Genomic DNA, 22,638 nt, shown 5'->3' with positions numbered 1-22,638 from the left:
AACTCTCGCCGCGCAGGGTAGAGCGAGGATGGCTTCGAATGATAACTGTGTTAGGAAACATACTGTGTTCTAGATTTTTGTATTTGCGTTGTTGAATAGAAATAAAAAAAACGTCAAAGTAGAAATAAACGTTGAATGAAAGCAATGGACCTATATTGACTTTGTAAAGAGTTTGGCAACAAAAACAACCTCAACATTTCAAATATGGTGTACAGGTGGTTTGGAGGGAACACAGAAACCACAACAATGACTGTTATTTGTGAGGACTGGGGGTGTTCCACTGATACTGATGAAGATGACAGTGATTATGAGGGTAAGGCATCAATTCTTAGAAGTTTCAACTGGGATGAATTAAAGACCTCACGAGAGATCTCAAGCTGACAAAAGAAGCATCTGATTTACTGGCTTCCCGGTTGTAGATGAAAAATGTGCTGGAACAAGGAATGAAATTTACCCTTAACCACGGAAGAGAAAACGGTCTGCTACCCATCTTCCTCATGAAATGGTCCGGCTGAGACAAAATATCACCGATGAGACATTCCATTTATAATGAGCCTCTACTGTAACTAAGTAATTGCACACTTATTTGAAATTGTTATGCACCTTTTTAGCTCAAGTTCTTTTCTGCTATTTTATTGCACAGAACTTCTTCAAAAAGAGACACGTTCAAGATCTAATCAGACAGTTAGTAGAATAACGATAAATACTCATCTTGTTTCAATGAGAAGCGGCATCATCGTCTAATTTGGGTATGAATAGGTCTTCCGCTTCTTTACTAGCCAGTAAGATACCATTTCTTAATATTTCTTCTTGATTTGTTTCTCAATTAGTTTGGCACTCATATTAAAACGCAATATACAGTTTTCTCTTAGTGTCAACATTTTTTATCAGTCAATAATACAACAAAAGCATAGTCTCGTCACGAGGACCTCTTTTTATGCGAAAGGAGCTTATTTACACACGACTGTTGCTAACAAAAAACGTCACACATGATGTGTCACGTGCAACTGCTGCTTGTGACTGATTTGGCATGTATCCAGTTCTATATAACATAGAATTGTTATCCAGAATGTTCTAGAATTTCCTTTGTCAAAATAATTACTATAATGATATCCAGTTTTACAAAGAGTGGGAATTTATGTAAACATTATCTTTTTTTTGTTACAAAAATCCGAGAATCAAAATAGTTACAGAACAGATTCGATACATTCATGACAAAAAATTTTAAGTTTCAAAATACACCATCTCCCAATATTTGTTTACATACCGCAGTATTAAATTTTTACATCAAGCGATATTATTTCTGGTGCAGTTAACTACAGTTTTTGAATAGACTGAAGACTAATGTCTCTTAAATAATAAAGTACGGTTTTCTGTACCTCATATGAGATTTGTAATTTTGGTGAATAAATGTGGCATTTGCGACAAATTGTATAAATTAAATTAAATGTAATAAACACCTTTAATGTTACCAATGCTTTTTAAATGTAGTCTTTCGCAAAGTGAAATCTGTAGGCTGATCAATTTTCGTAATTCTATGTTTTCATGATTTAACTTGCAATAATAAGCTAAATTAAGAACATTAATTCGTAAATACTTCAAGGTATTGCATACTTACGTAAATGCCGTAAATCCCGTACTGTACGATCTAAATCGGAATAAATGATACCTAAATGGATGTGGAATCGTATCTTTCGGTTGACCTAAAAATCCCTTCATCTTGATTTGTCAACAGAACAAAAATTTCCAATAATTATGGCCTCTAAAATGCAAATCTTAAGAGCTGTGAATAGGCTTGCCAGACTGAACTTGAGGCATGCCTAGAGACCAATCAACAGGCCACGGACATTTATGTAATTCGGGACAGAATTTGTTAAACTGATTTTGGAGTATTCTTACAGTTACAGTTTGTGCTGAGGTAATAAAATTAACTTCTACTACTACTAATCACATACTAGTGCTGCCATTACAACTAACCGAACCCGTATCAAAACCAAAGAAAAAAATAGTAAAAAATTACTGCTATAAATGCATACCTTATTATTAATGTTTTTTGAGGTTCTCGCTGCAAGAGCCTTGTTTTTAAGAACCAAGCCATAGAAATCTTCACATGTCATTCTTAAATTCATCTGAACACAAATGTCGGCTTACCTAAGTGCAATGGATATTCTGTTTCTACCATTCGACCATGACGCACACATTAAACTCCGGCCGGCCACGTCGTCCCAAACTTTCCCGGCTCCGCGTGGACCCAACCTCGGGCTGTTTCGGATTCGCTCGGTTCTTCTTGGAAGTACCCCATAAAGCGTGACATTTTATTTAGGATTGCCATGTGACATTTCTTGATCAGCACGACTGTCTTCAGTTCGGCAAAATCGTGCTGTGAGCGCTGTTTACCCTTTGTTATTTGTGAGAGATATGAAGGATGTTCACAGGTCCGATGACTGTTCGCATAAAAAGAAGCAGCCATCGATCTATCGTCAAAAGCCTTTACAAATGGATGGGAATGACAGAAGAGAGGGATGAGAATTTTCAGTATTTATTACCCTGTTGCGTAATTGACGTGTACAGCAAATTTGTTATGAAACGACATTTAATCCCGGAGGTAGGTATAAAATATCATCCGAAATTGTGCTAAACGCATTCTCTGGAAATTATTTCGAACAGTTAGTTCATGAGCCCACGCGAATAGTACACGGTTGTGAGACCACACTTGAACTCTCAGCAACAAATAATCCTGAGTTAATAATCACCGATGTAGGGATTAGTGAACACAGGGTTGTCGTTGCGAGAGTGAATATTGTAATCCCCAAATCCTCGAAAAATAAGCAAAAAATATACCTATTCAAAAAAAGCAGATAAAAATTAACTTGACGCCTTCCTGAGAGACAATCTCCACTCACTCCAAATTAATAATATAACTGTAGACCAGATGTGGCTTAAATTCAAAGAAATAGTATCGGCAGCAAGTCAGAGGTTTATACCAAATAAACTAACAAACGACGGAGCTGATCCTCCTTGGTACACAAAACGGGTTAGAACACTGTTGCAGAAACAACGAAACAAACATGCCAAATTTAAACAGACGCACAATCCCTAAGACTGGCGATCCTTTATAGAAGCTCGAAACTTAGCTCGGAGGTCAATGCGGGACCCCTATAACAGTTTCCACTTCGAAACTTTGTCTCGAAACCTGGAAGAAAATCCAAAGAGATTCTGGTGGTATGTGAAGTATGTTAGCGGCAACAAACAATCCATGCCTTTTCTGCGCGATAACAATGGAGATACTATCGAAGACAGTGCTGCCAAAGCAGATTTACTAAACACAGCCTTCCGAAATACCTTCACAAAAGTAAACGAAGTAAATATTCCAGAATTCGAATCGAGAACAGCTGCCAACATGAGTAACGTAGAAGTAAATATCCTCGGAGTAGTGAAGCAACTCAAATCACTTAATAAAAGCAAGTTTTCTGGTCCAGACTGTATACCAATTAGGTTCCTTTCGGAGTATGCTGATGTATTAGCTCCATACTTAACAATCATATACAACCGTTCGCTCGACGAAAGATCCGTACCCAAAGACTGGAAAGTTACACAGCCCACACCAACATTCAAGAAAGGTAGTAAGAGTAATTCACTACCACACATATCGTTAACGTCGATGTGCAGCAGGATTTTAGAACATATATTGTGTTTGAACATTATGAATTACCTCGAAGGAAACGGTCTATTGACACACAGTCAACATGGGTTTAGAAAACATCGTTCCTGTGAAATGCAACTAGCTCTTTATTCACATGAAGTGCTGAGTGCTATTGACAAAGGATTTCAGATCGATTCCGTATTCCTGGATTTTCGGATGGCTTTTGACGCTGTACCACACAAACGGCTCGTAGGGAATTTGCGTGCTTATGGAATATCGTCTCAGTTATGTGACTGGATTTTCGAATTCTTGTCAGAGACGTCACAGTTCGTAGTAATTGACGGAAAGTAAAACAGAAGTGATTTTAGGAGTTCCCCAAGGTAGTGTTATAGGCCCTTTGCTGTTCCTTATCTATATAAACTATTTGGGAGACAATTTGAGCAGTCGTCTTCGGTTACACGATAAATCAGTCTAATCTAAAAGCCGTAATTTCAAGTAAATACCCAGGTAATACAATTACGAACAACTTAAATTGGAAAGAACACATAGGTAATGTTGTGGGGAAGGCTAACCAAAGTCTGCGTTTTATTGGCAGGACACTCAGAAAATGTAACAGACCTACTAAGGAGACTGCCTACACTACGCTTGTCCGTCCTCTTTTAGAATACTGCTGCGCGGTGTGGGATCCTTTCCAGTTAGGACTGACGGAGTACATCGAAAAAGTTGAAAGAAAGGCAGCGCGTTTTTTATTATCGCGAAATATGGGAGAGAGTGTCACAGAAATGATACAGGATTTGGGCTGGAAATCATTAAAAGAAAGGCGTTTTTCGTTGCGACGGAAACTTCTTACGAAATTCCAATCACCAACTTTCTCCTCCGAATGCGAAAATATTTTGTTGTCACCGACCTACATAGGGCGGAACGATCACCGCGACAAAATAAGGGAAATCAGAGTTCGTACGGAAAGATATAGGTGTTCAAAAACTTTCGTGCTAATTTTTTAGACATGGAGCACGTGAATAAACTAAATTGAATTTCTAAAGTCGCACGCATTATTCCACTATCTTCTGGAACAGCTTTCGATGGAACTGAGCGAAGAGTATGGAGAATTTGTATATTTCTGCAAAGTATGTTGGTTAAGTCATGGAGCATGCCTGGCACGATTTGTCCATTCAAAGACCATTGTTGCTGGGTTTTTGAAGGAAAAAGGAGTGTAGGAGCGAAAATTAGAACATCCGGAATGGATGCAGACCTCGCATTTGCGTGTAATTGACTGCACACTGCCATTCGTAAGACATAGCAAGGTGAGGAACAACTTATTTCTGTTTTGATGCGGTTGGAGAAGGGACAAATTCTGACAAGAACTACAGTCCAGCTCCCTATGTTCAACGGCACTGAAGAAAACGTGAGGTTTGAAGAATTCATTGTGACTTTGAATGAATTACGAGCATAGTTTTGTAAACGTATTTGAGGACACTGCCGATCTAACATTTGTTTTCTGACTGTTTTCGAGGCAGTTTGCTGTTTCAGATGAAAGTGCTTCTGTGCTTTTATGGATGTGGATGACTGATCAGCAGTGTAACTGCCGATTTAAATACAAATCCTTTTACGTTAAAATTGTGCAGGACGTCTACGTCTTCCCTCAGGGGCAGTTTGCACGTCTCCATAATGAGTTTGCAGATGCGATGAAATGTTTCCATCTGGATAGGTGTACGAAAGGCGTTATTTTCGATTACGAAACTAAATAGGGGACGATTACCTGGCAATCTGAGTCCGAAAATCTGTGAACTTGTCTCCATATGTCAGTATGCCGAGAGTTTGTACCAGATAAAAATTTATATTATTTCTTCAGCACACCAAAAATAATTAAGTAATACTGAAAATGTGTTTCGTTTATGATCTCTGTTGTTGGGAAATATGAAACCAAATGGTATGCAGTACGACTGAGTTACCATTTACATATGGCGCGTTCGCCATTTACTCGTCATCCCTCTCTTATCGCTCAGACAGCGTGGCACGACAGTGCGGGAAATGATGAGATCGACTGAGCGGTATGTCACGCGGCTTAGGGCATGGTTCGCGAGCCGGATTCTTGGCCATTCTCGCACTGAACACTCATTCAACGTGCACGCTACTGACCGGACTCGCGAGGACATACTGCATTATTTTGAACAGATTTGATGCATCTGCATTTTCGGAAAACACACTCTACCATTATGACAATTATTATCCAGCCTATCAAGGTCCGAGAGTAGCGATTTCAAAACAGGAAACCCAAGATACAGTTTTTCCATCGATAGTAATTTTCAATTTCTTTCTCACTTCAGCCAAGTCAATAAATGAATACTTATTCTTTGTAAGCGCTCAAAAGACATATTAACTTTAAATTCGTAAAACTTATCCTCCTCAGCTGTTTGTTTCTTCACTTCAACCATAACCTCATGAACATTTGTGGAAAGTGTATTCTCTTTTTCCAAAAGTCTAATTGCCTTAGAAAACACAGGTAAAGTCGCTTTTAAATAATACGGAAAACGCTCTGGCAATATTAGTTGGTACCATTTTATTTCGTGTTGTTCTGAACTAATGAATTTCCAAATTAGAGGGGGTGTTTTTTCTTCGCCCCTTGCTACACAATGCATCTTTAAAGCTCGCCACAGCATAACAAAACGCTCCACAATTGAGTGCAAACTAACATGGCATAAGAATGTATAGCAATATTTCACTATAGTCATGCTGAGGAATCTGGTCATATGAGTTTAGTTCCCCCAATTTTTTGATGATAATGAAAAGTCTGAATATATTTTGAAAACTACACTTTCTACATCATATTTTAGAAGCTTGAATCCAAATCAGCACAGTTGGGTAATATATAACAACATGGGACTTAACATCTGAGGTCATCAGTCCCCTAGAATTTAGAACAACTTGAATCTAACTAACCTAAGGACATCACACATATCCATGCCCGAGGCAGGATTCGAACCTGCGACCGTAGCAGTCGAGCGGTTCCAGACTGAAGCGCCTAGAACCGCTCGGTCACAAAGGCCGACATAACAACAACAATGACTGGCTTTGACTCAGTTGGCACTTTGTTCTTTGAATCTGGTAAAGACTGAAATATGTTTACCGAAATTAACTGTATCATATTCGGCTAACTTAGAAACTGCATTGTTTGGTGTTAAATCATTTTTCAATAAAATAGACTTTACTTTATTTGAATTGGCTTTCAGAGATTCATTTGATTGAAACCAAGAACTTTGTGACATTTTCCCTTACATTTGGAGAAGTACGCTATCGGTTAATGATTCTCATTGCCCTTATTTCAAGCATCTGAAACTAATGAAAATGAATCATTTTGCTCTAACTCCCTTAGTATCTTCTCGTTTTAGCATAAGGCTGAAACACATTTTTTAGTAACGCCTTTCTTTTAGTTCGGCCGCATCTTACTTTCGTTGCTACAGGGGAGTCTTTGAAAACATGTGGATGTAACTTATTACCACAATCTTGAGAATTGTAAAAATTGTGGTGTAAGTCAAAGGTAATTCCATTCCAGTGATTTTGTCGTCTTCTACAGAAAATTGTTTTGGAAATAATTTAAGAAGAGAATAAGTTTCCTTTTGTGTGATGATATTCGCTTTGTGTCTTTCTGATCGTAAATGTTTATTCATGGCCTTCACGCTGTCATATTCAGCGGTAAATGAGATGCTGCATATTCTGCAGTTACAGGTACACTCATCAATATGAACTTTTATTTTGAAATATGAAAGCTAGTCTGTTCAGGCACGATCCGAACACTCCAACAGTTGGTGGAAAACTGATAACTGACAATGAACGAACGAACACAAAAAATAAACGTCGCCAGTTGACACATTGCCGAGACTTATCAGTGTTCCTTTAATGACGTGCTAGCCGAATATTAAAAACGCAGCAATGAAAATTTGTCATGAAAAGAATGGAATTGTAGCGTTCTGTTACAATAAGCAATAATCACTCGAAGAAATTTATTCAAACCATTAAAGAGTATCGTCACATTCAAGCCCTTAGATTATAGTCATTGCCCCTAAAACCGGGAAAATTCATTCCAAATTCGGATACCCCGGGTAGCACACGGTGGACGCACTCGCTTCAGAACCTGGACGAAATAGAAAGAGAAAAAGATGTGCGTTCCGACTTAAGTCACGAGAAATCTCGTGTAGATGGTACTGCTGCATACTTCTCCAACGCCGCTCTTTCATTCCAGCCACAAGTCAAAATAATATGTGTCGTGGCAGCTCCTCGTAAACAGTGAATCGAACAACGGCACATTTTTCAAATGTTGTTTGTGTGGCCTGTTTAATATATTTCAGCGACCCCGCCCAGTTATCAGGATAAAATAAGATGGGTAGAACAGCAGAAGGTATGTTTATCATATTTTATCTGATATAATGACGTATATCGACTTAAAAATTTATTCGAATCCATATTATCCGAAATCGTCAGTTACAAAATTTCCTCTACGTCGCTCCACTTCTGTAAATACCTCTCCTACTAAGTTAAAAGTATTGCTAACGAGTTCAAATGTATTTGCACGCGCATATTTGCTCGTGTTTGGTGTATGGTCATTTTTGTACAGTGCTGCGGTGCCACAGGGAAAACAATTATTGTGCAATAATGCGCAATATTTTGCAGTAATGCACAATATTGTGGAAATTATTGTGCAATAACGAACAATAATTAATATTTTACTTAACAATCATTTAAGTAATTTCTTAACTACTGACCAGTAAATTAATAAACTATGTATTGTGGATAATACTGCGATGAACATTTTGAAAGATTTCTTTTTCAGGATCTACTTCCCATTCAAAAACCTGCACACATATGCAAATATTTCACTTTATGCAAGATGTATAGCGTCAGATACTGACAGTAAAGTTGCGGCTGTATAGTCAAAATTGACTGAAGTCGTAGGCACTCTGTTCCTACTGACTGCTGCATAAGAAAAGCAATTGCTATTAATCTTGTGAAATTGTGGACGAGGTAGAAACAGGCTCAACGGAAACGCGACCTATTTTGACGTTGCCAATGAACAGTCTTTGGACAGATTAATTACATTTGTTGGGGGTACCTTCGGCAATCATATTATCATTCATTTGAACAATTCGTGCTTTATATTAATGTGATCATATTAATTTTGCATTATAGATTGCAGTAGCCACAGAACAGCAGCTCAGAAAAAGACTGAAAGAGAGACGTTTTGTCAGAATCGTTCCCCATCCGACGACGTTACAGGAAAAAGGAAGCGTCGCAGGATGCAGGAACTCATCGACCAGCAGAGCCGAGTTGGTGTACGTTACACAAATGAGTCTTCGTTCAGATGGTGCCCCTGCAGCCTCCAGTTTACTGAAAGTGGCTACATCATATTCGCCCGACGAGCGAACAAATACCAGATACCAGAAGGCGTGGCAAGAAGCATAGGGACCAGTGCTGAAAGAGATATCTGCCAACTTAGCTCTAAATTTTGTTACCTCGGATAAAATGACTAAGGCAACATATCTCGTGGTACCGGATGTGACGAATAAGAACCATCGTATGCCATAGTTACCCGCCAAAAACGAGTATCACGGTAACTGACAGCACGGCCGAGGAGCAGCTACAGGCCCTGCTGGACCATATTTCAATGACGTTGATTGACGTAGCGAAAAAAAAAATATCCTGATAGATTTCAACTTTCTTTACAACTTGATTTATAAGGGGGCTGGGACGGATCAATTGGTAAATTATACAAGCAAAACTATGTCAACGAGAACAGTAGTGATCCAAATGTTTTCTTCACTTTCTTCGTACCTTTGGATCTACATCTACAACGATACTCCACAATCCACGTTACGGAGTGTGGCGGAGGGTACCCTGTACCATTGCTAGCCATTTTCTTTCTTGTTCCCCTCGCAAATAGAACGGAGGAAAAACGCCTGTTATGTGCCTCCGGAGGAGCCCTAATTTCTCGTATCTTCTCTTCATGGTCCTTACGTGCAATTTATGTTGGAGGCAACAGAATCGTTCTGCATTCAAGTTCAAATACCGGTTCGCTAAATTTTCTCAACAATGTTTCTCGGAAAGAACATTGCCTTCCCTCCAGGGATTCCCACTTGATTTCCTGAAGCACATCTGCAACACTTGTGTGTTTTCCGAACCTACCAGTAACCATCCTAGCAGCCCGACGCTAAATTACTTCAATGTCTTCCCTTAATACTCGATCAGTAATCAAGAATAGATAGCACTAGCGTCCTACATGCGGTCTCCTTTACAGATGAACTGCACTTTCCTATAATTCTCTCAATAAACCGAAGTCGACTATTCGCCTTTCCTATCACAATCCCACATGCTCGTTCCAGTTCATATCGCTTTGCTTCGTTTTGCCCATATATTTAAACGACGCGTCTGTGTCAAGCAGGTCACTACTAACGCTGTATCGGAACATTCCAGGTTTGGTTCTCGTACTCATCAGCATTAACTCACATTTTTCCACATTTAGACCTACCTTCCATTCATCACACAAACCAGAAACTTTTTCTAAGTCATCTTGTATCTTATTACTTATAAGATGATATTACTTATCATCTTAAGACTCAGCTTCGACACCTTACCGTGCACCACAGCATCATCGGCAAACAACAACAGATTGCTGTCTGCCCTGACCGCCAGATCATTTATGTATACAGAGAATAACAGGGTTCTTACTGCTGTGTCTGACAAAGGAGATAAAAGTCTTATTTGGAAAAATCCGAATCCATCATAGACGCATTTTTGCAGGCCGCTCTGAATGCAATTTTTGAAAGAGTACGTGCTGTGAAACAATATGTGAAAAACCAGAGTCAGTTTTGTTGTGTCTAGACAAGACAGCCTAGACACAATGAGAGGAAGCCGAAAGGCACGCGCTAAGCTAAAGCAGGATGGCGTGAGGTCTGAAACAGGATACGTAATGAATGCTATAAAGAAAAGTGCGTAGCTTCTGGAATACTTAACTTTAATCCATCCTTTTGGTACATCTGGAGATTGTGGCGATACAAGTGAGACTCTTTAGATACATGCAATGTTACTAATGGCGCCTTGCTAGGTCGTAGCCATTGACTTAGCTAAAGGTCATTCTAACTATTGGCTCGGCTAATGAGCAATGATTCATCCATGTAGTCACTAGCAAAGTCATCATTACAACTGGGGCGAGTGCTAGTCCGTATCTCGAGACCTGCCTTGTGGTGGCGCTCGGTCTGCGATCCCTGACAGTGGCGACACGCGGGTCCGACATGTACTAATGGACCGCGGCCGATTTAAAGCTACCACCTAGCAAGTGTGGTGTCTGGCGGTGACACCACAAGTTTCTTGAAAATGACAGAAACATAGTGATTAAATATCATTCGGTCTTAACTAAGGTCAATGGCAAAGTGAAAATATTGTGACGGTCACTTTACTGCTAGCTCAACGTTGTTACATTTATAAGGTGACATCCAAACAGTTCAATAATATAGATTCACTTGTGGATAAGGAGATCAACTCCGCCAAACTTATTCTAGGAGTATCTTCACTTGAGGCCTGGATAAAGTTTAAGGAATCGTTTACAAATTTAACTTTCAAGAAAGGCTATGACGAAAAGGAGAAAACATGGCAGAGCGTCTCGCGGCTCTCAAAAAAATGGTTCAAATGGCTCTAAGCACTATAGGACTTAACATCTGAAATCATCAATCCCCTAGACTGAGAACTATTTAAACCTAACTAACCTAAGGACATCACACACATCCATGCCCGAGGCAGGATTCGAACCTGAGACCGTAGCAGCAACGCGGTTCCGTACTGAAGCGCCTAGAACTGCTCGGCCACAGCGGCCGGCATCGCGGCTCTCAAAGTGAAAATTCAAAGCGATTTCAGACACAATTACGGTTTGCTCACCAACCTTCCCAAAAGTGAGTGGGAACAATAAATGATGATAAAACTGCTAAGGGCATTTTGACGATGTGCCGTTAATTGCACTAATTTTGTGGATTGACGAAGAGCTGAAGACGGAAAGCAAACTAATCTTGCAGACAATGGCAAGCGGGTGTATCATTGATGTCGAGAAATTTAAAGACAGACGTTATACGACTAATACTCATGGTACGCATTGCCAACATCCGTCCAAATAGTTATGATTCACAGATATTCCATAATCGAAGCTGCTCCATTGTCGATTGCACCGCTTTCTGAAGATGCGGAGGGAGTTCTGCATAAGGATATTCGGCATCAGCGGAAATATGTTATATGCAAATATTCCCTTACAAACGATGCATGAGCTATGAGCCGGCCGGAGTGGCCGAGCGGTTCTAGGCGCTACAGTCTGCAACTACAAGACCGCTACGGTCGCAGGTTCGAATCCTGCCTCGGGCATGGCTGTGTGTGAGGTCCTTAGGTTAGTTAGGTTTAAGTAGTTCTAATTTCTAGGGGACTGATGACCTCAGCAGTTAAGTCCCATAGTGCTCAGAGCCATTTGAACCATGAGCTATGTCAGCTTCTGGCGTCTTCAGATCCACTCATCTCAAGCTTTCAGAAAATTACGGAAGAAAATAAACAGATACTACCTGAGGTAAAAGATCTTGTTTTCGAACCATATCCCAGTGAACAAGCCAACAGTGACGCTTGTGGTAGCGATAATGACACAACCAATGAGTGTGACCATCATTTCGATAGAAAAATGTAAACACATTTCAGTACACCAATTCTAGCCTCAAATTCGTTGTCAGCGACCTCAAAATACTCTGTACCCAAAATTTTAATCGAATCCGCTGAATTCATGATTTTTGATCCATAATTTTGGATCCGAAATTATTAATTTTCTAATTCCGACAACATATTCATGATCAGTGACCCAGAAAATCTAAAAAGAACGCAGTTTTGTAGGATTTTGTATCCATTTTCATCTCGCCCAGCAATTTGGCTCACTGTGTGGTGCAAAGACACAATAACAATTCTAGCTATATGCACTTGATTATCTTTTCTACTGTGAAATATATTTTTTCCACCTCAAGCTCTTTTCTATTACGAAAGACCTGCAATACGCAGTAACAAATAAGGGAACAGTCCTCTGTTATTGTCCATGGATACGTTGTTGTTGTTGTTGTGGTCTTCAGTCCTGAGACTGGTTTGATGCAGCTGCCCTCCAATGCTAAATTTGTGATCCCTTGATGCCTCAGAACATGTTCTACCAACCGATCCCTTCTTCTTGTCTATTTGTGCCACAAACTCCTCTTCTCCCCAACTCTATTCAGTAGGTCCTCATTAGTTATGTGATCTACCCATCTAATCTTCAGCATTCTTCTGTAGCACCACATTTCGAAAGCTTCTATTCTCTTCTTGTCCAAAATATTTATCGTCCATGTTTCACTTCCATACATAGCTACACTCCATACAAATATTTTCAGAAACGAGTTCCTGATACTTAAATCTATACTCGATGTTAACAAATTTCTCTTCTTCACAAACGCTTTCCTTGCCATTGACAGTCTGCATTTTATATCCTCTCTACTTCGACCATCATCAGTTATTTCGTTCCCCAAATAGCAAAACTCCCGTACTACTGTAAGTGTCTCATTTCCTAATCTAATTCCCTCAGCATCACCCGACTTAATTCGACTACATTCCATTATCTTCGTTTTGCTTTTGTTGATGTTCATCTTATATCCACCTTTCAAGACACTGTCCATTCCGTTCAACTGCTCTTCCAAGTCCTTTGCTGTCTCTGACAAAATTACAATGTCATCGGCGAACCTCAAAGTTTTTATTTCTTCCCCATGGATTTTAATACCTACTCCGAATTTTTCTTTTGTTTCCTTCACTGCTTGCTCAATATACAGATTGAATAACATCGGGGAGAGGCTACAATCCTGCAGCTGTGACCCGGTAATTTTCACATCTGTCAATACCTGCTTTCTTTGGGATTGGAATTATTATATTTTTCTTGAAGTCTGAGGCTATTTCACCTGTCTCATACATCTTGCTCACCAGATGGTAGAGTTTTGTCAGGAATGGCTCTCCCAAGCCCGTCAGTAGTTCTAATGGAATGTTGTCTACTCCCGGGGCCTTATTTCGACTTAGGTCTTTCAGTGCTCTGTCAACCTTTTCACGCAGTATCGTATCTCCCATTTCATCTTCATTTACACCCTCTTCCATTTCCATAATATTGTCCTCAAGTACATCGCCCTTGTATAGACGCTTTATATACTCCTTCCACCTTGCCGCTTTCCCTTCTTTGCTTAGAACTGGGTTTCCATCTGAGCTCATGATATTCATATAAGTGGTTCTCTTTTCTCCAAAGGATCTTTAATTTTCCTGTAGGCAGTATCTTTCTTACCCCTCATGATATAAGCCTCTACAGCCTTACATTTGTCCTCTAGCCATCCCTGCTTAGCCATTTTGCACTTCCTGTCGATCTCATTTTTGAGACGTTTGTATTCCTTTTTGCCTGCTTCATTTACTGCATTTTTATATTTTCTCCTTTCATCAATTAAATTCAATATTTCTTCTGTTACCCAAGGATTTCTATTAGCCCTCGTCCTTTTACCTACTCGATCCTCTGCTGCCTTCACTACTTCATCCCTCAAAGCTACCCATTCTTCTTCTACTGTATTTCTTTCCTCCATTCGTGACAGTTGTTCCCTTATGCTCTCCCTGAAACTCTGTACAACCTCTGGTTTAGTCAGTTTATCCAGGTCCCATTTCCTTAAATTCCTACCTTTTTGCACTTTCTTCAGGTTTAATCTACAGTTCATAACCAATAGATTGTGATCAGAGTCCACATCTGCCCCTGGAAAAGTCTCACAATTTAAAACCTGGTTCCTAAATCTCTGTCTTACCATTATATAATCTACCTGATACCTTCTAGTGTCTCAAGGATTCTTCCATGTATACAACCTTCTTTTATGATTCTTGAACCAAGTGTTCGCTATGATTAAGTTATGTTCTGTGCAAAATTCTACCAGACGGCTTCCTCTTTCATTTCTTACCCCCAATCCATATTCACCTGCTACGTTTCCTTCTGTCCTTTCTCCTACTCTCGAATTCCGGTCACCCATGACTATAAAATTTTCATCTCCCTTCACTACCTGAATAATTATGTTTATCTCATCATACATTTCATCAATTTCTTCATCGTCTGCAGAGCTATTTGGCATATAAACTTGTACTATTGTAGTAGGCATGGGCTTCGTGTCTATCTTGGCCACAATAATGGGTTCACTATGCTGTTTGTAGTAGCTTACCCGCACTCCTATTTTTTTATTCATTATTAAACCTACTCCTGCATTACCCCTATTTGATTTTGTATTTATAACTATGTATTCACCTGACCAAAAGTCTTGTTCCTCCTGCCACCGAACTTCACTAATTCCCACTATATCTAACTTGAACCTATCCGCTTCCCTTCTTAAATTTTCCAACCTACCTGCCCGATTAAGGGATCTGACTTTCCACGCTCCGATCCGTAGAACGCCAGTTTTCTTTCTCCTAATAACAACGTCCTCCTGAGTAGTCCCCGCCCGGAGATCCGAATGGGGGACTATTTTACCTCCGGAATATTTCCATCATCCAGACTGTTGCCCCTGCAACTACTGAAAAGGCTGCTGCCCCTCTTCAGGAACAACACGTTTGTCTGGCCTCTCAACAGATACCCCTCCGTTGTGGTTGCACCTACTGTACGGCCATCTGTATCTCTGAGGCACGCAAGCCGCCCCACCGACGGCAAAGTCCATGGTTCATGGGGGGTCCATGGATACAGCATGCTGTAAAAATCTATTAATTTTATAGCAATGGAGATACTACTGAAGACAGTCCTGCCAAAGCAGAGTTACTAAACACAGCCTTCCGAAATGCCTTCACAAAAGAAGACGAAGTAAATATTCTAGAATTCGAATTAAGAAGAGCTACCAACATGAGTAACGTAGAAGTAAATATTCTCGGAGTAGTGAAGCAACTTAAATGAGTTAATAAAAGCAAGTCTTCTGGTCCAGACTGTATACCAATTAGGTTCCTTACTTAACATTCATATACAACCGTTCACTCGACGAAAGATCCGTACCCAAAGACTGGAAAGTTGCACAGCTCACACCAATATTCAAGAAAGGTAGTAGGAGTAATTCACTTAATTACAACCCCATATCATTGACGTCGATAAGCAGCAGGATTTTGGAGCATATATTATGTTCGAACATTATGAATTACCTCGAAGAAAACGGTCTATTGACACACAGTCAACATGGTTTTGAAAACATAGTTCTTGTGAAACACAACTAGATCTTTATTCACATGAAGTGTTGAGTGCTATTGACAAGGGATTTCAGATCGATTTCGTATTTCTGGATTTCGCGGAGGCTTTTGACACTGTACCACACAAGCGGCTTGTAGTGAAATTGCGTGCTTATGGAATATCGTCTCAGTTATGTGACAAGATTTGTGATTTCCTGCATGCCGCTGTGGCCGAGCGATTCTAGGAGCTTCAGGTCGGAACCGCGCTGCTGCTACGGTCGCTGGTTCGAATCCTGCCTCGGGCATGGATGTGTGTGATGTCCTTAGGTTAGTTAGGTTTAAGTAGTTCTAAGCCTAGGGGACTGATGACCTCAGATGTCAAGTCTCATAGTGCTTAGAGCCATTTGAACCATTTTTTGTGATTTCCTGTCAGAGAGGTCACAGTTCGTAGTAAACTGACTGAAAAGACATCGAGTGAAACAGATGTGATTTCTGGCGTTCCCCATGGTAGTGTTATAGGCCCTTTGTTGTTCCTTATCTGTATAAACGATTTGGGAGACAATCTGAGCAGCCGTCTTAGGTTGTTTGCAGATGACGCTGTCGTTTATCGACTAATCAAGTCATCAGAAGATCAAAACAAATTGCTAAACGATTTAGAAAAGATATCTAAATGGTGCGAAAATTGGCAGTTGACCCTAAATAACAAAAAGTGTGAGGTCATCCACATGAGTGCGAAGAGGAATTCGTTAAACTTCGATACACGATAAATCAGTCAAATCTAAAGGCGGTAAATGCAACTAAATACCTAGGCATTACAATTACAAACAACTGAAATTGGAAGGAACACATAGAAAATGTTGTAGGGAAGGCTAACCAAAGACTGTGTTTTATTGGCAGGACACTTAGAAAATGTAACAGATCTACCTCGGAGACTGCCTACACTACGCTTGGCCGTCCTCTTAGAATACTGCTGCGCGGTGTGGGATCCTTTACAGATAGGACTGACGGAGTACATCGAAAAAGTTCAAAGACGGGCAGCACGTTTTGTATTATCGCGAAGTATAGAAGAGAGTGTCACTGAAATGATACAGGGTTTGGGCTGGATATCATTAAAAGAAAAGCGTTTTTCGTTGCAACGGAATCTTCTCACGAAATTCCAATCACCAACTTTCTCCTCCGAATGCGAAAATATTTTGCTGACACCGACCTACGTAGGGAGAAACGATCACCACGATACAGACAGGGAAATCAGAGCTCGTACGGAAAGACATCGGTGTTCGTTCTTTCCGCGCATCATACGAGATTGGAATAATAGAGAATTGTGAAGGTGGTTCGATGAACCCTCTGACATGCACTTAAATGTGATTTGCAGAGTATCTACGTAGATTTAGATGTAGATGTATTGTTACTGCGAACTGTATTCATTGTTATTGGTAAGTGGTACGCTTACATTAGTTATAATGTTACCAGTCTGTGTTGTGTTTGTGAAAGGCTTCTACACTCCATTATCGCACACAAAAATTCTCACAACTACAGGAAACTACATAATATGTGGCTGTATGTGCCAGAAAAAACATTTGAACAAAACGGAAACAATATTGTTTTTGTTCAGGCACGAAAATACAGCGCTATCGGTGAGAGAATTAGGAAACAAACATAGGGGGAGAGGGAAATATTTTCAGACAAGAACACACGTGCCCCCGTAATACGAAATATTCTAAGCCCTTGGTGAACAATACTGGCAACTCTACGGCATTACGTCGTCAATTCTATGCAGCAGCATTTAACATGAACAATATTCCAAAGCCTTACGGCATAACTGTTGTCTGTTGCAACCAGTTTAAAGAAAAGTTGACGGCAACGCTAATCTGGCCAAATATTCCCGTCAAATACAGCCCATCTAAACGTAACTTAACGATGGGTGGCGATAGCGATACCTGCTCACTAGACTGGGCCGTGTTCATAATTCAGTGGCAGTAGTATTTCATTCACTGTTGTCCTCAGCAACGTTTTGTAAGTAGTTGCTCCCAATTTCTTCCAGGACGCCCAAGCGCAGTCAGGTTGGTATTCCATCACCGACCGAGATGTCTCCAGACACGTCATTCCCGGTCAACGGGGCTCAATTTGAAATGAGACTCATCACTTACGGATATTCTTCTCCAGTCAATGAGATGCCAGGCGGAATACATGTATAGAGATGCCCTGGACAGCACTGGGTCACCAACATGACTGACCACTGCCATACGGTCTGACAACCAGGATACCTTTTGTTGTCATCCGCGGCACCCTTACAGCACACTGCTACATCGATAGTGTAGTATGCCCCATTTTATTGCGCTTCATGGCAAGCCATCCTGGGCTTACATTTCAATAAGATAATTCGGGGCCACACACGGAGAAAAATTATACTGATTTTCTTCGTGCGACGGAATCTTATCACGAAATTCCAATCACCAACTTTCTCCTCCTATTTTGTTGACACCGACTTACATAAGGAGGAACGGTCACCAAGATAAAATACGGGAAATCAGAGCTCGCACGGAAAGATATATGTGTTCGTTCTTTCCGCACACTATACAAGATTGGAACAATAGAGAATTGTGAAGGTAGTTCGATGAACCCTCTGCCAGGCACTTAAATGTGATTTGCAGAATATCTGTGTAGCTGTAGATGTAGATGCCAAACCCTACATTGGTCAACATGGTCGCCAGATCTCTCCCCAGCTGAGAAAGTTTGTAGCATTTTGTGCAGGGACATCCAACCAGCTCGGATATCGACGGTCTAAGGCACCAGTTGGACATAATTTGCAACGATAACCCTCAGGAAGAAGTCCAACAACGCTGTTAATCAATGCACAGTCGAATAAATACTTGTATAAGTGCCTGACGTGAACCATCGGGTTGTTGACTTGCTCATTTAATTTTTCTGAAATTGCATCATTTTTTTGTATGTATATGTACATTACATCTACTAACGGAGTTGGACATGTAAAATATGTGGCCACATAGAACTGTCACTATCTCTACATAGTCAGAATCGTACATTGCACCAAAACTGTATCCTGAAAATCGCATCGCCACGAAGGCAGCATGCAATAAATATCACATTGGATTGATGTGTATAACACGCTTTGCTACAGGGTGTGGTGCGTCTGTGGTGACGCATAGTTGGTGGAGAACCACTGGAAACGCTGAGGACGACTTAAGAATATATCTTCATTTCATCTTCAATTCCACATGAGGCAGGCTCGCCTCTCCCCCTGAGCCCTGGACGGTGCAGGTTGCGTCGGATGCTACGGCAATGCTGCATCAGGACTCTGGCCTGGCTGTGAAGGCAAGGCCACGGCCAGATGCGACAGCGGTGTTTTTCCTGTGGAGTAACAAGCCACGCGGCGTCCTCGCTGCCCTTCGCTTCTCGTTGGTGGAGGCAGCTGTGGGTAGGGCTCGACGATGCCCTTCGGAGATGCGGCAGAAGGTGGCTGGCGTTGTGATACTCAATCCCTCCCTGGGCCACGGCATCAACGGCTACAGACACGCACAGCAGGCCAAGTGGACTGTGGGACCAAGTCCCATGAAAGATCCAATGCAGTGGCAGACGCAGCCTGGTATTGCAACGAAGGCTGCTGCTGGCACTTCCCAGTCTCCTTGCATTGCTCCAGCATCATGATGCAGCTATTCAGCAAAGACCAAGTCCGTGAATGAATAACGTCCTGTCCTTAAATTCAGCCTCATTTATACTCCATCATTGTCCATTTGTTTCTCTGAAACCTGGTGTCCAGTCACATTGCTCATAAAAAAGAGACTGGCTTGAGTGCAGTGGCAGTGACCCTCTTACAACGTCTTTCTCTGTCGCATGGGGATATGTACGACTGTGCTCAGCTGTACTTGTTTTGTATCTCACTTAGGTATCTGTTACTGTGCCCCACTTTTCGATATATCATCGCTGACGTCCAGCGCTGTTACCGCAATACTCTGTGCTGACCTCCATCTACTTTCAGTCTCTTAAACTAAAGATTTAATACTTTTACCAGACATTGGGTAATGCCACTACGCAATGTAGCAGAAGTAACACCATCTACATTCTGTATATAAGGGTTTCTCATTCAGAATGTTGTTTGTTTCAGAGATGATCGCGTTATGCCCCATGATCGTATTATGCCCCATGTACAAAGAGAACTGTATATCAGAATGTGTCAGAATTTGACAGTGGCAGGATCGTGACCACTCAAAACAGTACTTTATCGTTCATTGATGTTGGTGCTTGCATTGATCGGCATCCAACGACTGTCAAGCAGAAACGAAATTGATTGGTTCCGTAGATTCCTATTCAGGACCGTGTGGGATCTAAAAATCATATATGTATTCCTTGAATCAGGGAATGAATATTTTTGCTACAGTACAAGTACCTTCACAGAGAGTGTGATGACGTCTTGAGCACTATGGACTACCAGCGTGGTGACCACTGTTGCTGTTTACGTAGATACAGCAGCAGAGGGAGGCGTGGTGACAACACTAGCCACAGGAGTGGCATCATATCGTCTTTTGTGCGTATAGCATCACGGTTTCCAGCTTCCCCGTCATTTTAATACATGCCCCAACGCCTAGCATGATCCTAATGAGTGCCATTGGGTTCAGATCATGACCATTTACGGTTTTCATGGACAGTAGTCGCTTCATTGCCGACGCCCTAAGACCGGAGACAATACCATAGCTCTGAGGCTCCATTACGTTATCTTTCAGCAAGATGACGCAAGACCAATGGTGACTACGCTGTCCAGACCTACCTCTACACAGAGAACATACGACTGTAGTCATAGACAGTACTTTCTGTTGTGTCGGTAGCTGGGCCGACACCGTGAAATTGAGATGGCTGAAAATGCACGCTAGACTAACGCAGACGGGCGTGAAGTACTGGAACAGGCTACGTAATTAATGTTATTAAGAAAAGTACGTAGCTGTATTAATACTTATCTTTAATATCATTGTGGTACATCGATCTTGACGATACACAGGAGACTTTAATTACAATCACTGTATGGCTAATGGCGCCTTGCTAGTTCGTAGCCATTAACTTAGCTGATGGCTATTCTGTCTCTCGGCTAATGAGAGAGAAAGGCTTCGTACATCTGGTCGGTAGCTAGGTTCTCGTACAACTGGGCGGTAGCTAGTTTCTCGTACAACTGGGGCGAGTGCTCTCTCGTATCACGAGACCTGCCTTGGTGGTGGCGCTAGGTCTGCGATTACACAGTGGCGACACGCGGGTCCGACATGTACTAAATGGACCGCGGCCGATTTAAGCTACCACCTAGCAAGTGTGGTGTCTGGCGGTGACACCACATTCCTCCCCCGCAAATCGGCGAACGGTCGTGTGATAAGGCTTCCGCCCGCCGTGGGGAGGACCACATGTTGACGTATGCGATGAGGTGGGGAGCCTAACAACAGGCGAGGCTGTGCCACCCGCACCCGGCCATTCGGTCCGAGGGGAGCTAGGAAACGCCTGAAAAACTAGTCCAGGGTGCACGTCAACATGCGGTGTATGCGCCCGTAAAGAGACAGGAGGGACCTAAGGATCAACCTCCATTGCGTCGGGGTAGCCGACGCGCGATGACGTCATGTGGTCCGGAGAGGGCGGGAGTTCCATGGCGGAGGACAGCTGGTCACGGGAAGCGATCGGCGGCGCGTGACCCTGGGAGGCGCTTGGCGGCTGCAACGAAGCGTCGAATGCGGGCGGCGCCGGCGGGAGAACAAGCGGCGGCGGCGGCGGCTGCTGCTGCTGCGGCAGCGGCGGCGGCGCGTCGCCATGGGGCAAAATGGAAGGCATCGTCGGGAACACCTGGGGATGAGGCGAGCCAGTAGATGGGTCCCCAGGGCGCTGACCGGACGGCACCGTCGCTGAAAGCAGACGGGGAGCGGCAGAACCCGAGCGACGACAGAGGCGCAGCTGATTGAGATGCCGACGCACCTCACCAGAGGCCCCCAAAACCAAATACATCGCGCGGCCGAGGCAGCGAAGAATGCGCCCTGCAAGCCAACGCCGTGAACCTCGATAGTTGCGATAAAAGACAACGTCGCCTGGAGCAAAAGCAGGAGTCTGCCGCTGCACAGGAACCTGATGCGGCGGATGCAGCAAAGACATCAAGGTTCGATGAGGACGACCGTGGAGCAACTCAGCCGGCGAGCGACCATCTCGGGGCTGAGAGCGATACGAAGACAAAAAGAGCAACAATGCGTCCTCCCGAGAATGCGACTCTTTCAACTTCAACATCTGTGACTTGAAAGTCCGGACCAATCGTTCAGCGGCACCGTTGGACTGAGGCGAAAACGGCGCGGATGTCAGATGTTGAATACCATTGGCCTGGCAGAATGACTGAAATTCTGCGGACATGAATTGTGGGCCATTGTCGGAAACAATAGTCTGCGGAAGACCTTCAATGCAAAAGATAGCAGACAACGCTTGGATGGTGGCGGAGGACGTCGTGGAAGACATCCGGACAACAAAAGGAAAATTACTGAAGGCGTCGACCAGAACCAACCTTCGAGCATTCCAGAATGGACCAGCAAAATCAATGTGCAAGCGTTGCCAAGGGGAGGTAGCTTTTGGCCACGCAAAGACTTTCTGCGGCGGTGCGGACTGTTGTTCGGCACACGCCATGCAAGAAGAACACATATTCGTAATCGCAGCATCGATTCCGAACCAAGTACAGTGCTGACGAGCAAGTTGTTTCGTTCGCACTATACCCCAATGTCCTT

General features: G+C 42.2%; 1 protein-coding gene across 1 annotated transcript in view; it reads right to left on the bottom strand.

The window, feature by feature from the left end:
* Positions 1 to 22,420, bottom strand: part of LOC126470349 (uncharacterized protein K02A2.6-like) — a 186,704-nt gene extending 164,284 nt beyond the window's left edge. The window contains exon 1 of the mRNA XM_050098137.1: positions 21,516 to 22,420. Coding sequence (XP_049954094.1) covers positions 21,516 to 22,375 — 860 coding nt within the window. The 5' untranslated portion in view covers positions 22,376 to 22,420. The remainder of the gene's footprint in view (positions 1 to 21,515) is intronic.
* Positions 22,421 to 22,638: the final 218 nt, after the last annotated feature.

The sequence above is a fragment of the Schistocerca serialis genome, chromosome 3 (genome assembly GCF_023864345.2).
Source record: "Schistocerca serialis cubense isolate TAMUIC-IGC-003099 chromosome 3, iqSchSeri2.2, whole genome shotgun sequence".
NCBI lineage: Eukaryota > Metazoa > Arthropoda > Insecta > Orthoptera > Acrididae > Schistocerca > Schistocerca serialis.
The sequence above is the reverse complement of the archived record's forward strand: the minus strand, read 5'-3'. Positions and strand labels throughout refer to the sequence as shown.